The sequence below is a fragment of the Chelon labrosus genome, assembly GCF_963514085.1.
Source record: "Chelon labrosus genome assembly, chromosome: 15".
Lineage (NCBI taxonomy): Eukaryota > Metazoa > Chordata > Actinopteri > Mugiliformes > Mugilidae > Chelon > Chelon labrosus.
The window spans coordinates 17,064,273-17,080,005 of NC_140348.1; the positions used below are offsets into that span (position 1 = coordinate 17,064,273).

The following is a 15,733-nucleotide window of genomic DNA, read 5'->3' on the forward strand; positions in this document are numbered from 1 at the left end:
CGAGAACCTAAAGGCCCTTAGCACTGTGCTTCATTATCAATTGACAACCTGTACGTCCCCCGACAGTGACTGATCTTCGTCGGGAGGTGCCCGTGAATGCCTCTCCACGCAGCAGAATGGGGAGGAAAATGAGATTTGCAGCCTTTTGTCTCAGTGAATAGATGCCGCTCTCCACTGCTTTTCACCTGCGCAGATTCAATCAGCAGGCACCCTTTGTCGTTGCTCACACATTTAAAGTTTGAATATGTTTCTGGAATTATTAAAAGGGGGAAATGTTCACCAAACTAAATAATTATGATGAGATCAAACTTAAAAGCGTTTGAATCTCTTTGGCTTCAGGGAGGCTGAAGATGAAAACAGGTATCAGACATGTAAGTATTTAAATGTTATTGCTTGTAGAACATAGCATTAGTTGTAACTGCATCTGTCTACTTCTGCCCGCACAGGCAGCTCCAGTCCCTGATGATACAAGCGAGGCTATTTTGCATTCTACCTGAGTTTTTCCTTCTATTAAACTGGAAGCGTGTGTCATACATCTGTTTTAATAAACAGGGAGAGTTCTGCATGGAAAATTTCCATAATTAATACAACAAATGTGAACTCAGCAGTGGATCTGAACCCATTTTTATGAAGCAATTACAGCAGATGTGCGTTCCACCTTGAACGCCGGCCCCAGAAACAGCTCCGCTTTAAGGAATACACAAAACCTCACGAATCTCACGCATCTTTTATGTTCGTGAAAAAAAGGTGAAGCGGGGAAGGAATTTTCTCCCCGTTTCAAAAGGGCGTCCTTTCGCTTTTTCTTCAGTGGATAGATTAGAGTGTTTTTTTTTTCCTTCAAAGCCTCCCAAAGCCCCTGTGTTTAATCACATTATGGCATTTCCTGCACAGCCTCGGCATGGTTGCGGGGCTCAGGTTTTAAAAAAAAAAAAAAAGCTATGCGTTTCACTTTTTCTTTTTTTTCACCAGTCATTTGTACACTTCATGGTCCGCTGTCAACGCCGTATCACTCTCAGATTCCTCTCTTCTATCATCGGCGCTGACATTAAGAGATAAGATTTGATCCAGATGGGATTTGATCTTTAGCATTAAACTGAGGCTGTGGTCCCGGTCTGTACAGAATTCTATCAGTCACATATTTAATCTCCCTCTGCTCTCCCTTTGCACTTGTCACATGGAGTAACTTAAACTGATTGCACTGAAATGTCTCAGTGCTGCTCTTTCTAGGAGATTAGTAACATCTATTCACTGGTGCACATCTTAGATGTTGCTAAATAACGGTTATCAGTGGTAATGTTAGCACTTCTTTTGTATATATCTGCTTAAATAACGTATTTCAGCAAATTACAAATGATTTGCAAGAATCTCACCCAAAATATAGACTCTCTTTTACGTGGCAAATTATAATTTACTGCTAATAAATTATTGCATACAGTAGAAGAAAGTTGCTAAGAGATCACATACTGGAAAGAGATTTCTGCGTACCTGCAATACATTTAATAATAAGCACAATTACTGCTTTATTTGGAAATACTACTCAAAAAAATACATAGACTAATCTAATCTATCGTTCCGATATTTGCACATCCAATAATTCTGTGCTATAAGACAATATGAGGAAAGAGATTTTGTCCAGAACAACTGTAAAACTGTTAATACATGCAGCTGAATGCTGAAATTGCAAATCTCTCATTGTTTAGATGTGAGACACATTTTGCACCAGCTTAATGAAGAACAACTTTCAGACTATTAAAAAGCTAACCCACTGTCTACTCAGTAGACTCGACTGCATTCACAAACATTGAGCCTGTGTTTTTTTTAAAGACGTACATCAAGGCTAAAAGCTGTCATGTTTTGTCATGTTTTCTGTCATGTCCTCCGTTATGGTTTAGTTTCCTGTGTTTCTGTTTATTGTATTTTGTTAAGTTCTGGTTTTCCATGTTGTCCCATGTCATGTTGTCCCGTCATGGTTTAGTTTTCAGTCATGTCTTTCGTCATGTCTTTTCATTGTCACGGTTTAAGTTTCTTGGGTTTCTGTTTATTGTATTTTGCTTTTTCATAGTCATGGTTTAGTGTTTAGGTTTTCTGCTTTTTTATAGTCATAGTGTTTAGGTTTTCTGCTTCCTGTTTTATTTTGCTAAGTTCTCGACTTCCTGTTTTGTTACTCCATGTTTTCTTTTGATTAGATCATTGGTTTCACCTTGTGTTAATTCTTGATTTGCTTCACCTGTGTCTCGTCACCCTTGCTCCTCGTGTGTATTTATAGCCCTGCCTTCCCCTTTGTCCCTGTCGCGTCATACTGCTTGTTACTGCTTGTTTGCCATGCGTTCCATGTCAAGAGTTTCCATGCCATAGTATTTTCATGCCACGTCAGAGTTTTGAGAGTGTTTTTGATTTTTTTGGATTTCCTGCCATACCGGCAGCGACCTTGGTTTTTGTACGTTTGTTTTTTGTTAATTAAATATCTTTTTTTGCCAACTCCTGCCTCCTCAAGTCCTGCATCTGGGTCCAAAACTCCATTCCCCGCAACCCCTTTGTGACAAAAGCAATTATTTAACCTTCACCTTAATATGAATCATGGTCTTGTTATAAATTAGCGATGCTTGCTTGGTGTATTTATGATTCACTAAAGGACCCGTCGGTCTAATTTGAAACAATGCTGAAAGTTCACCAGCGCTTTGCTGTAAGAGACAGAGGACCAGACGCGCAGCAGATGTTTTTGTGGCACCTCTGCAGCATTATGTTAATAAAGTTTCTGAACGCTGAAAAGCTTGGCAGCCATTATCTCTGAATAAGGAAGGGTTCAAATACCAACAATGTGAAGAATTTTTCAGAAAACTGGCTGATGAAACCAACTTTGACTTGTAAAAATATTTAAAGCGCATGACGCCTCCACGGTGACGTACCGCAATCCACTCCGCTCCTGAATCACTGCTATCCTTTAAGAGGAGCAATAATGGTCACTGTCACTGTATTAGTTCTCGACGCTGACAGCATGACAGAGTCCATTTATCACTACAGTCTCCCCGAGGAACCTCTGGTATGCGATGACCTGCAGCACAAAGCAATTGTTTAGGGGAACTTCACCTCAAATGGCTGAGAAACAACAACAACAACATTCAGTCTGTCATTCATCCCGTACAGGGATGCACACGTACCTACATGTGTACGCACAGGTTATGAATAAGCAATCCGATGCAAATTGGTCTCTGGCAGGAGACGCGCGGTGATATTAATAACTTTTTGTTGACTGTGCATGAAAGCGGGAGGTAAAACTCCACATTGCGCTGCAGCGGGAAATAAAATTGCAGCATCAAGGGTTTAGTCATGTGATTGATAGATCTGTGTTATTTTTATTTTAGGGAAGCAGAGGCCTTAATTCAGTTTCACTGCAGGGAAGATCAGAGTCGAGGTCTGTGAAGGTTCTCTCATAGTACATCCAAAAAAATAATAAAACAAGAAGAAACGAGGGCAGCTGGACTTGTTGGGTTTCTTGAAGTCTAGCCATTTAAAACTGAAGAAGTTACTTTGATCAGTGGTGAACAATCTTCAAGAAACATAACCCAAACAAAACTGAATCAGTCGCACTTGATTTAGCTTTGTTTTTTGGGATATCAGAGACTAGGGTCACTCATGGTATGGTGTACCTTGGCAGCTTGGAGGTGAAGGTGCTTGAACCTCCAACCTTCTCCTCAGTAGACCAACCTTTAACATTTGAGCTAACACATACATTTGATATATACTCAAATATGTACTTTATGAAGACTTGTCTGTACACATCTTGATCTATCCTCCCCATGCATGGGAATAGACAGAGCAGCGAATTGTGAAGTGCTTCGGCTGTTTGAACCAACAATTTATTAATCTGTCTAGTACTTCTAAGAACTCCCACATCCTGTCTGTGTCTCTCCCAAGTCAGCTTTCTTCCAAATGAAGATATCAAACTTCAAGAATGTTACGGGTATGGACACTGCTTAAAAACTTTGAACACTTTGAAAAATAGATCAGATCTCAATGGGAAAAAATGGTTTGATAGAAATGAAAATTATCGTCCCACAGAGGGCTGAATTCAAAGACATCCCAAAGATCTAAGTGAAAAAATAATGTGGCAGGCTAGTCCATTTTGCTGAAATTTCATTGCAACTCAAAATTGTACTCAGTAGTTTGTATGGCGCCCACATGCTCGTATGCATGCCTGACAATGATCAGGGCTTCACTGAGCTCTTTGACAGTCTGAGACGCAACCTTGTGCCGTCGAATGGACCGAAACGTAACGTCCCAGAGGTGTTCTATTGGATTTAGGTCAGGTGAGCGTGGGGGCCAGTCAATGGTATCAATTCCTTCATCCTCCAGGAACTGCCTGCATACTCTCACCACATGAGGCCGGGCATTGTTGTGCACCAAGAAGAACCGAGGACATACTGCACCAGCGTAAGGTCTGACAATGGTTCCAAAGGATTTCATGGCCATACCCAAAGACAGTCAGGATACTGTTGTCTAGCCTGTAGAGGTCTTTGCATCCCTCAGCAGCTTCTCCACACCCTTTTACTTCTGTTACATGTGCTCAGGGTAAACCTGCTCTCATCTGTGAAGAACACAGGATGCCAGTGGCAGACCTGCTAATTCTGGTGTTCTATGGCAAATGATGATCCAGCTCCACGGTGCTGAGCAGTGAGCACAGGGCCCACTAGAGGTCGTCAGGTCCTCAGGCCACCCTCATGAAGTCTGTTTCTGATTGTTTGCTGGAAGTCATGTTGTAGGGCTCTGTCAGTGCTCATCCTGAGCAGATACCGGTCCTGCTGGTGGGTTGAGGACCTTCTACGTTCCTCCAGCTCTCCTTGAATAACTGCCTATAGGGAAAAATGTCAGTGGCCTCCACCTGTAAAACCATTCCTGTCTTGGGGGTCATCTCAGTGTTGCCCCTCTAGTGGACCTACTGTTAATTTCATTAAGACCAAAGCAGCTGAAAACGATTAACAACCCCCTCTGCTTCTTAAGTGTCCAGATCAATATCCCAGTAGTTTAATTGACTTGATGCTGTACTTGCTGGTTAAAAAGTGTTTCTTTAACTTATTTGAGCAGTGTAGTTAAATATTTTTTTGGGCATCAATGTATAAATCAAACTAGAATAAACTTCCTGTCAGGGACTATTTGTAGCCGGGTGTTAATAGATTCTGTGAGTGAGTGTGGCATCAGGACAGGCTTAAAATAAGTCATTAAACAAGATATTGTCATAATGAAGGAACATGACACCCAGTGTGAAGGTGTAGTTTGGCAACACAGCCAGTGCTTGTGAGAAGGATCAATCACTGTAGGTTTTAGACTATCTCTGGGATTTATTGACTGTCAAAGAGTTGCTGTATCACTAACTAGAACCGCCGCACAAAGAGCTGCCATCTGGGAGCAACAAAGAAACCAGTGTGTAAAGGATACGGCAAAGTGAGATGTGTGCAATAAAGAGAAAACATTATGTTCATAAATTATAAAGCCAACAATGATACACGATAACCACCAGCTTCCTCTTGCTTTCCTTTCAAGTTTTAAATCGATATTGCCCCCTATTAGGACCAATTATGGACATTCTCACGGTATCTCCTGTATGAGACAAACTGATTTCATCAATCAAAGGTCTCTGGAGAAATCACACGACGCTCACGCTGCATTTACCTAAAGGCAAACACGGGGTGTCGCAATGAAAAGCACATGTACCGCTGCAGATCCGTTGTGTTTTTGTAGATTGTACATCGCAGGACGGCTGTAGAGAAATCCCAGCAAGCAGTGCAGCATCTTGTAAACTCAGCAAATGAAAAAACAAGAAAGAAATCAAACCCGGGCCTTTGAATAAAGAGGTCTCGCTGCAATCTGGAAACATGCTTAAAGAAAATTGTGTAATGCCGTAGAAAAAAAATAAAAAACAGCAAAGTGAGATATGAGGGGGAATGTTCAGGACAAACTCATCTTTCCATAATCCCCTAGTCTCTGCGCTCCCACCCTCCTTTTTTCCAACCTCCAATTACAAAGAGAAGAAATGCCTCGCTTTTCCACTCCTCAGAAATACACAGGCTCTACATCAGAACTCAATTTGGTTTGGTAATGAGACTGCGCTTGTGCATTTCCCCATGCAGACAGCCCAATCTTCAATTGCCTGCACACATGGGGGCTTTTCTTAGCAGGAAGGCTCTGAGGAAATAGACTGGTAAAAGTGTTGCCTTTTTTCATTTGGATGAAACTTGGAGATCACCTTGTGTAGTCTTTTCAAAATGACCTTGAGAAATATCAGAGATCTGAGGACATGCATACTTTTAACTACGGCCGTGGATATATATATATAAATATAAATATATAGATTTTTTTTTATATGGATTCTAGATTTATTTTAAGTGATATGAGACGTTTCACAGACCACTGGTCAAGGCACTAAATTCCTCTAAGTGTAGAGGTCTCCCTTTGCATGTTAATCATGCAGCTATTCACAATTTAAAGCTTAATTTAATCTTACCACGGTTTTATATGACGCTTTTTCCTTAAGGTGACCAAACGAGATTGCTCTCGTAACGCATGGTACATGTTTATCTTCACAGTATGTCTCACCTTAGAGCTATTTTATGTGCTTCAATCAACTACAAACCAAATGCTGCATCGAATTCTTGAGGTACCCAATTGGTTTCTATACATGACACCAAATAACACCATATTTCCTGCAGCTGGCTCTTTTAAGATTTAAAATTTCTTCCCAGCCACTGACAAGCAGTTTGGGTCACAGGTGACCGATTCACATTTTGCAAAAACATGTTTGGTAATCTTTTCCTACAGAGCTGATGTTCTGACATGACACGGCCAAGGCTTAGTGAAAACAAACTCTTGAATTTCCACACTGCTGTCTAATACATTAGCTCTCAGTGCACCCTGAGATGTCTAACTCATCCAGCCTTTTTTGTTTGTTTGTTTTTCTGCTAAAAAATCATGAAAGCATTTTGCGTCTTGACTCTTGTGGAGAAAATTATAATTTAGCAAAAGTACGTGTCCCTTTAGAAAAATCTGCTGCTCTGATATTGGCATCTTAAAAAGGTCTACATGGTTTGACTCATGAGGCTTTGAAAAAAGGACTGAGAACAGGACGATTCCAGTCAAAACACAGCAGCAGTGTTTTTTACTTGCTCCGTATTTGGGCCAGTGAAGGTTAAGATATCAAAGAACTACCGGCATATAAGGCCGAATAAGAGAATGCCTCACATCACATGTGCCTGGGCCAAAGAGTTGAGATGCATTGACAGCACAGCAGGGACTAAAGAGCTGCAGCCTACTGGCATGAACTGTTCCCCAACGCTTTGTGAGCTATAACTCTCCACACCAGCAGGTGGCAGTAGTCTGAATCGCCTCAGGAAGGGGTCCAACTAAAATCTAGGGCCACAGACGCACAAAGGCGGCGCGACACTGGTAAATGTTAGAAGAGGACAAGAGTGCGTTACAAGTTATTCAAAATTCAAAATTATACAATTATAAAATCTCCAATTCGAAATGTAAATAATAAGCTATAAACATCAAAATGTTGCGTACAGCAAAGTAGCAAGAGTTTCAAACTGATATATACACCGATCAAGCATAACATTATGACCACTGACAGGAGAAGTAAGTAACATTGACCATCTTGTGATAATTCAATGTTCTGCAGGGAAACTTTTGGACCTACTACCCACCTAGACCGGACCAGACACCCCCACCCCATAGCAATGACACTCCTTGATGGCAGCAACCATCCCCAGCAGGATGCAGCCTGACACAGGCACACACACAAAAGTTGTTCAGGAACAACTGAACAAACATGAAGAACTGCACAAGGTGTTGACCTGGCCTCCAAATTCACTAGATCCCAAACTGATCAAGTATCTGTGGGATGATCCACAGAGGCCCCTCCTTTCAACCCATAGGACCCAAAGGCCCCCACTAACAAGACTGTAAAGTGTTGTTTGTGCAAGTTTTTTTTTTTTTTTTTCTTGAAAGCCTAAAATCTGAATTCATTTTACTTTTAAATCCAAATGTACACTCGAACAACGTCACAAATAACCTGCAAACCGGTACAGCTATATAGATCGGATGACAAAGTCTTTTCCTTACACGAAAAAAAAAAGGCCAGCATGGAAAGAAAAATAAGCTGACCTTTTCTTTTTCCACTGGACATTGTGCCTCTTTTAAATAAAGAGAAACCGAGGGCTGCCTAGATGATCCAAAATCCCTAGTGCATTGCTGCGTGACTTCAAAATCGAAGATGATTAAATACAAATATATTGTAATAATGTCTTTCCTGACCTAATTGTTCAAACACATGTCCCAGGATGCCCTACCAGTCCACGTAAATCAGGACTCATCCAGGTCCCATGAAAGGGGATTAAAACAAGGCTGTACACACAGTTCAAGTAAAATTACTATCAGATATACTCTCCAGTATGTGCAAAGAGGATTGGACTTACATAGTCCTCGTACGTTTCGTGTGTGACTGCTAACAGCGGGGGCCTGTATCCAGCGCCCGCTGACGCCCCCCTCGCTCTCGGGGCTTGCGCCTCCCTCGTCAAGACCGTCGCTGGTAGTTTGCTGTGCGCCGCTGTCGCTGTCCCCCGAGGAGCTGCTGCTGCTGCTGCTGCTGCCGCACTCCTTCCTGCACCTCTGTGGCCTCTGGTGAAGCAAACAAGCAGACAAACACGGCATCAATTTCCTCTCTTGTTCCACAACATTTGTAAGTAGTGATTTTAGGTGAAAGGGGGAATTAAGATTTAAGAAATCGGTTTAATCCCCCTTCTCGCCGCGTATGCGCAGGCAGCCTCAGCCGGTGGTTGTCGTGCAGCACGCTCAGGTGAAACACAAGATTAACATGAAACAGATCTTGTAATGATCAGAGGGCTTTGGAGTGTCACTTTGCGTCTGCTCTGCACACACGCCTGTGGGATGCAACATGTTTATTTCAATAACATAATGGAGCAGTGCCAAGCCAGTGTGTGTACAAAGTCGTGTCTGTTCTGAAACTGCTGAATACTCTCAGGCTGCAGGCAAACAGGTCTTCAAAGAGAGCAAACATTTATTTGACGTGCACCGGCAGAGGCGTCAAAGGCCAAAGGACTGAAGCAGACATGAGGAGTTTAAGGCAGATTGTTTTTTTTTTTTTTTTATGAAGGTGTGACTGCCCAGTGGCTGGTCTACAGGGATCCTGCGGGGACTGCAGAGTGGATTTAGCATCGCAAAGCTGCCTATTTTCTGCTAACTTAACATTTTAACAGCATGATGTAGGTGGGCTAGGACGCCCTTTCTTCCTCTGGCACATCCTTCGCTAGGTACCAATCCATTGTGATCCAAAAATACAGACACTCAAAGGGGAATCACTGCCGCATATTTTTCATGGAGATTTACAATAATCGCTTATCGTTGTGCCATAAGGAGAAAATCTGGGTAGGGATGTGGCGGCGGTGACTTTAAATTGGGAGTGTCCCCTGTTACCGCAGGATTTAGCTCATCTACATGCGCTGCCTGAATTAGGCCAGGCTGTCATGGCACACTGTACTTGCTTACTCCTGAGGGACTGCCACGGCTCAGGTAGATTATGGACAATTTGCTCTTAAGGTGTTTCACACAGGCTGCTGCGTACGCGCCTAAGCCAGTCAAATGCTCTGCAACATTAAGGTTCTCTGGTCCTGCCGGGATCCTCAAAGCCCCCAGAGCTGCATTAAAAAAACAACTAATATCATCAGGGTGACATTAAGTGGGAAAATAGAAAGAAAAAAGGTAAAAAATATTGATTACAACCTTGAGGAAAAAGAACTCGGTTTGCATAAAATACTGAAATATTTCCTGGTGAAAAATGTAACCTAAAAACTCTCCATGAAGTTGGAGCTACTTTTCAATTATGAAAATATTTATAAGTCATAAATTCCAGATCATCCATAAAAGCTTAAAATTACACATCATAGCCATGAATAAAAAAATAAAGTCAGAGAGTTCTGGTTTTAGATGGTAGCTGAATTAAAGGAATACTCTGCAATGTTTTCACCCACAAACATTAGTTTGCACCGATCAGGCATAACATTATGACCACCGACAGGAGAAGTAAATAACACTGAAAATCTTGTGAAATTAATTCTGCTGGGAAACTTTTGGACCTGGCATTCGTGTGGATGTTACTTAGACATGTACCACCCATCTAGACCAGACCAGGCACCCCCACCCCATAACAATGGCACTCCTTGATGGCAGCAGCCATCCCATAGCAGGATGCAGCCTGACACAAGTTGTTCAGGAACAACTGAAAAAACGTGAAAAACAGCACAAAGTGTTGAAATGGCCTCCAAATTCACTAGATCCCAAACTGTTCAACTATCTGTGGGATGCACTGGTACAAGTTTGATCCAAAGAGGCCCCACCCCTCAACCCATAGGAACCAAAGGCCCCCACTAACAACACTGTTTTGACACCACAGGACACCCTCAGAAGACCCATGTCCATACTCTGATGACTCACAGCTGTTTTGGAGGCACAAGAGAGACCTGCACAATATTAGGCAGGTGGTCATAATGTTATGACTGATCGGTGGATGTCTTCTTTGGCCCTGAGGAAACTTTTTTCCTCTCCTTCTCAACTTTAATCAGAGAAATAAGCTGTCAGCAGGGCATCTCTCCATAAAATGAATAAATCCTACACATCAAATTGTTTGACATTTACTTCAACCAGCTTTAAAATTTAGATTTGTTCATAGGGCTGCCACCATTATAACTGTTAATAAATGTGATTCTTTAAAAAACACTAAAGTGTCACTTCTGAATCATATTTTTCCATGAGGTTTAAAATGATGTCATAATAAAACTTTAGTTAGTAGTAGCTCAGTAAAACCACCGTTCTGTCGTTCAAAGAAAATTAAAGATAAAAACAGTACAAACTTCCAGTTGATTTCAGATCACGTGCGACAGAAACATTTTTAACTTGTAAGCACATTCTTGGATGTGATAAACGGTTTTCAGAGAGATGTTTGTAGAGATATCTGTCTCAGACTCATGTGGGTTGGGAGGCATCACTTTTAAAGAGAAAGATCCCACACTCCACGCACCAGTTATTGATCACGGCGACGCTTCGACCCCTCCGGGCCTCCATCGAGAGCATTACATGAAATGAATCTATCGAGATAAGCAAAAGGTTCTAGCTTGAATTTCTGCTTTTGCCTCTCTTACACGGCTTCGACGAGCCTTTTACCTCGTGGATATTGTGGCTGCGGGCCGTACGCTCCTCCCTTGCACGCTCCTCCCTCTGCTCGACTCTTCAGAGCCGTTCAGCAGGGACAACTCTCTCAGCTGCTCTTGTCTGATCTCGTCGTTGTAGTCCTGCAAGAAAAAAGAAAGAAAGAAAAACAAACAAAGAAAAACAGTATGTCTCATTAAAAAAAGAAAAACACATTTGTCTTCAGACGGCAGATGTTAAGCAACAGCAGCAAATGTCACCAAATTAAAATTATCTTGAAGTGCACAGGAAGCACATGGTGTTGCTCAGCGCTGAATAGTCAGTGAAGGACGTTTTCCTTGGGTTACTGTGCAACACAAAATGCGGAGAAAGGATGAGCAATGGAAGAAAACACAATCAATATTCATCCAAAGAGCTGCGGATTCATTACTTTCAGTTAGTTTGTGCAATTAAAAAAAGGGAAATAAAAACATTTTGCAGCGTGAATTTTTGCCAACTGTTTGGTTTCTGGGTGGCTGAAAGAAAATATAAATGAAAAGAAAAGATTTCCAATTTTTTTTTTCCTTCACTTTAAAGCAACACAAAAACATTGCTCATTTACCAGATGTGCAGCCTGTAATTGACAGTTTCCACGACTTTGTGTGGAATATTGTTATCTTGTGATTGTGAAGCTTTTCTTTTTTGTTTTTTTCTCAACCCGTTATCACACACGATACAGATCATTACACGGAAGATAAAGGAGTGGACAGAGCAGTATTCATTATCTTGTCAGTGCTGACAGATAAACAGGCTTATTTTATTATTTTTTAGAAACACTTAAGCCAAGCCCACGAGATTCGGGGACCCCGGGCGAAACGCTTTTGTAAAGACAACAAAGCGTCGGCGGCTGCGACACATCTCTTTGGCTGTCAGTGTTTGTTGCAGGCTCGCGTTACTGTTTCTTTTGTTTTTTTGACCTGCTGTCACAGAAAACGAGACAGCACAAAAACTCCCGTCACGCAGTCTAATAATTTCAAACAACATGTAAGTTACCATTTACGAAGTTAAACTATTTCAAGACTCAGTCCACTGTGGAATTTTCTTCATTTACTGTTTTCTCGAAATCCACAAGATTTGGAAGTTTTAACAACCATGGAGTGGCTTACATTTTGTGAGAACATTAATCCAAACAGTAAATTACACCGATCAGGCATAATATACTTGTCTGATACTTGATTATTTTGGGATCTGGTGAATTTGGAGGCCAGGTCAACACCTGGTGCTGTTCTTCATGTTTTTTTAGTTGTTCCTAAAGCATTTTTGTGTGTCTGTGTCAGGCTGCATCCTGCTGGGGATGGCTGCTGCCATCAAGGAGTGTCATTGCTATGGGGTGGGGGTGCCTGGTCTGGTCTAGATGGGTGCTACACGTCTAAAGTGCGGTTTACGCCTCTGCAGGGCATAACCTACGTACGTAGCCTACGCCGGTGCGAGCCATTTATACTTGTGTGCTCATCAGTCTGGCTCTCTCTGTAAAAACACCACCCAAACGTGTCTTTTTTACCAGTCGGGTTAATTCTTGTTTCCACTTCCTGCTTCACTTTCAACAATGGCGACTGAAACATTCGAGTCATACAAATGTTTGTATCTCCGAACCTCCTCAGTTAACCTTTCCTCCATGTGTTCCATCTTGATCCAAAACAATCAATTTGAAAATTGCGGAGATGGAGAAGCAGCCGGAAATACGAAAGCAGAAACACGCTACTACCAAGCGGACCAATCACAGCTCTTAAGGTCTGCTTTGTTACATTTCTGGGGAGGTGCATGTCAGGCTATGTCGTTAGGGTCTGCGTAGGGTCTGGGCTGTCGCCATAGCTATGGCGTCGAACTGACGTAGAAGCATAAACCGCGCATAAGTAGAGGAACATTGTATTGTCACAAGATGGTCAATGTTATTTACTTCTCCTGTCAGTGGTTTTAATGTTTTGGCTGATTGGTGTATGTGCATCTTCATCGACATTCTACTCACCATATCTGTTATGTGATATATAAAGCTTACAGATCTCATCCAGTCGTAGGGAGATTAAAACTTGACACTGAATGCAATCAGATCTTCAGACAAAGCTTATTATTACATTTAAATAATTCTGTCCGAACACAGAAACTCTGAGGCGCGTCCATTGCCCAAATTTGTTAAACATAACACCTTTTTTTCTTTTGTAGACTCATTATCAGGCAACGACCTCAGAGGCCAGATCTGCAGTCGCACTCTTCTCCATAATAGTTGGTTTGCCTCGTGACCTCGCTGCTCTCACAGCACGAAAATGTTCCTTCAGCTTCCTTTTTATTTCACCCGATGAGCTTTTTTTGTTTTTGTGTGGAAGACAGATCTGACAACGTTTTAAAGGAATACTGAGCGGCCTTGGTTTAAGTTGTCAAAGTGTTCTGCACAGATGCGGCAAGACTATCGTGTCACTGAATTGTTTAAAGCTATTTTAGGAAGCATTTAGGTAAGCTGCAGTTACGTGGACCGGAAACGTTGTGGAACCCAGACTTAGTGATTCATGTGAAATAAGTGAAAAGTGGGCCGGGTGGCATGCAGTATTATTACAGTTATTACAGGATATGTGTCACACAGCGACCATATGATGAACAGATTTTAGAGCCTCACATTTGCGACACCCACATGTCACGGAAGAAGGAGACGTCAAAAAAAAATTAAAATAAATCCCTGTACCCATGTTCGTTGGTACTCCTCTTCTTAATGAACTAATAAGGCCTAAAGCTACGATTCTGCTGGTTTGAATTAGACCGACGAAGCTCTTAATTGGGAAGCTGGCAGCTCATGCAAGGCACAACAAACGTTGCCAGAGCCTGTAAAAGTTGACTGTTGACAGAGGCGTTAACGTGAGCACACAGAGATAAACCCCCCGCGCCGAGGCTTCTCGGGCCAGACTGTTTGCTCGCCGAGATTAATTCTGACCATGCATGAACTTGCGCACACACACGATGCCCTTCACAGAGCTGAAGTTCAGGCGGGAAGAGGTCAACACGCGACGAGAGCCGATACCGATCGGTGGCTGCGATCGGGCCTACCTGCCACTCTCCGTCTGGTACAAGTTGACTGATTTCTGGTGCATTTTGTTTGTATCTAGGGATCCTTTGACATTTTTCTGACAAAAAAAAAATAAATGTTTGCAAAAAAAATAAAAAAAATAAATTCTGCCTGTTTGGATCATCAATCTCAGTGGATTTGAGCTTTAATTAAAAGAGAGGCTGCCGAGCCAGATCTGCTTTAAGACCTGTGATATGATTTTACTGGGTAAACAAAAAGCTTAATATTGGATAGATATAGAAAAAAAACAAAAAAACGTTGAAAACAAATAAGTCACCGCTTCTGAATAAATCATGTGGCCTTGGTAGGATTACGATTGCGGGCGAAAGATTGTTGTGTTCCCAGACGCACAGTGTGCAGCGCGTTTAAGGCAGGAACTCAAGGTAGCTATAAGGACTATTTGTTCCATATTTCTGCTATATAAAAAAATCTATTACCACAGGTGAAGACTGAAAAGACAGTTTATTCAAAGGCTGAGTGGATTCACGGTACGCTGCAACGCGAGTGCGTCGATTTCAGTTTCCAGAACAAACAAAATGTGCTGTTGAATTGGATCTAGTCCTGGATCAGCTGATAGAAATGACTCATATGATGTCTATCCACCTTGAAGAGTGCAATATATATATATATATATTTATCTGAAAAGTGCATATAATCACATATAAAGTATAAAATTAAGTTTAAAATCTACTAAAATGTCTCTTTCCCATGACAAGTCAAACATGACTCAATGCAAATGCTAAATTAGACCTGCCCAGGTTGGTTGGACTTACAGATAACAATGATAATAATTAGCAGCACTAGATCAGTCTTTACCTGCTCTTCACTGGGATCTATGGATCAAATGCATTGCAGTGATTTGTGAGTCAGTTCTAACAGCGGCCAAATTTTGTTTGACTTAACCACAAAACCAAATCACCGCCGCATATCTTGTTCAAGCATCTGTGCGTGTCACTCTCCGTCTGCCAAAACACTCCCGCCGAATTTTGGCCCAAGATGAAGGCCGCGGGCTCGTCCAGCTGAGAGTAGGACTGCCTCCCCTTCCCCGCCGCTTCACATTCTCTGTCTGTATTTACAGTAGCACATTGATAAGGTTCCTGTTTGCATTAGTTTTACTTTCCTTGGTGCATAATTCTGAGCTGACAGCACTGATTTCTTCCCGCTAAGCCTTTTTCCTCTCAGTTCCTTCAGCAGCTGACTCCTCGGTGGCCTGCGTGTCCCATTTCTCCGCGAGACTTAATGAATACACAAAACGTGCACTAATTACGCGTATGAAATTCTGATTGGAAGTGGCCATACAGCTTGTTCACATGAGAAATATAAGAAATGAACGGAAAAAATGTCTACACACCACATGCAGTGTTCTTTTTCTTTTTGGTATCAGATGAAGAAAATGGGATTCTTTTTTTTCTGTTTTGTAGCTGTGAG

At 41.9% G+C, this 15,733-nt stretch overlaps 1 protein-coding gene across 2 annotated transcripts in view; it reads right to left on the bottom strand.

The window, feature by feature from the left end:
- khdrbs2 (KH domain containing, RNA binding, signal transduction associated 2) overlaps positions 1–15,733 on the bottom strand; it is a 65,169-nt gene that overhangs the window by 10,548 nt on the left and 38,888 nt on the right. For both annotated transcript variants that reach the window (XM_084562432.1, XM_084562431.1), the window contains 2 exons: positions 11,230–11,357; positions 8,469–8,670 (listed from right to left, as the gene is read on the bottom strand). In XM_084562432.1, coding sequence (XP_084418558.1) covers positions 8,469–8,670; positions 11,230–11,357 — 330 coding nt within the window. The remainder of the gene's footprint in view (positions 1–8,468; positions 8,671–11,229; positions 11,358–15,733) is intronic.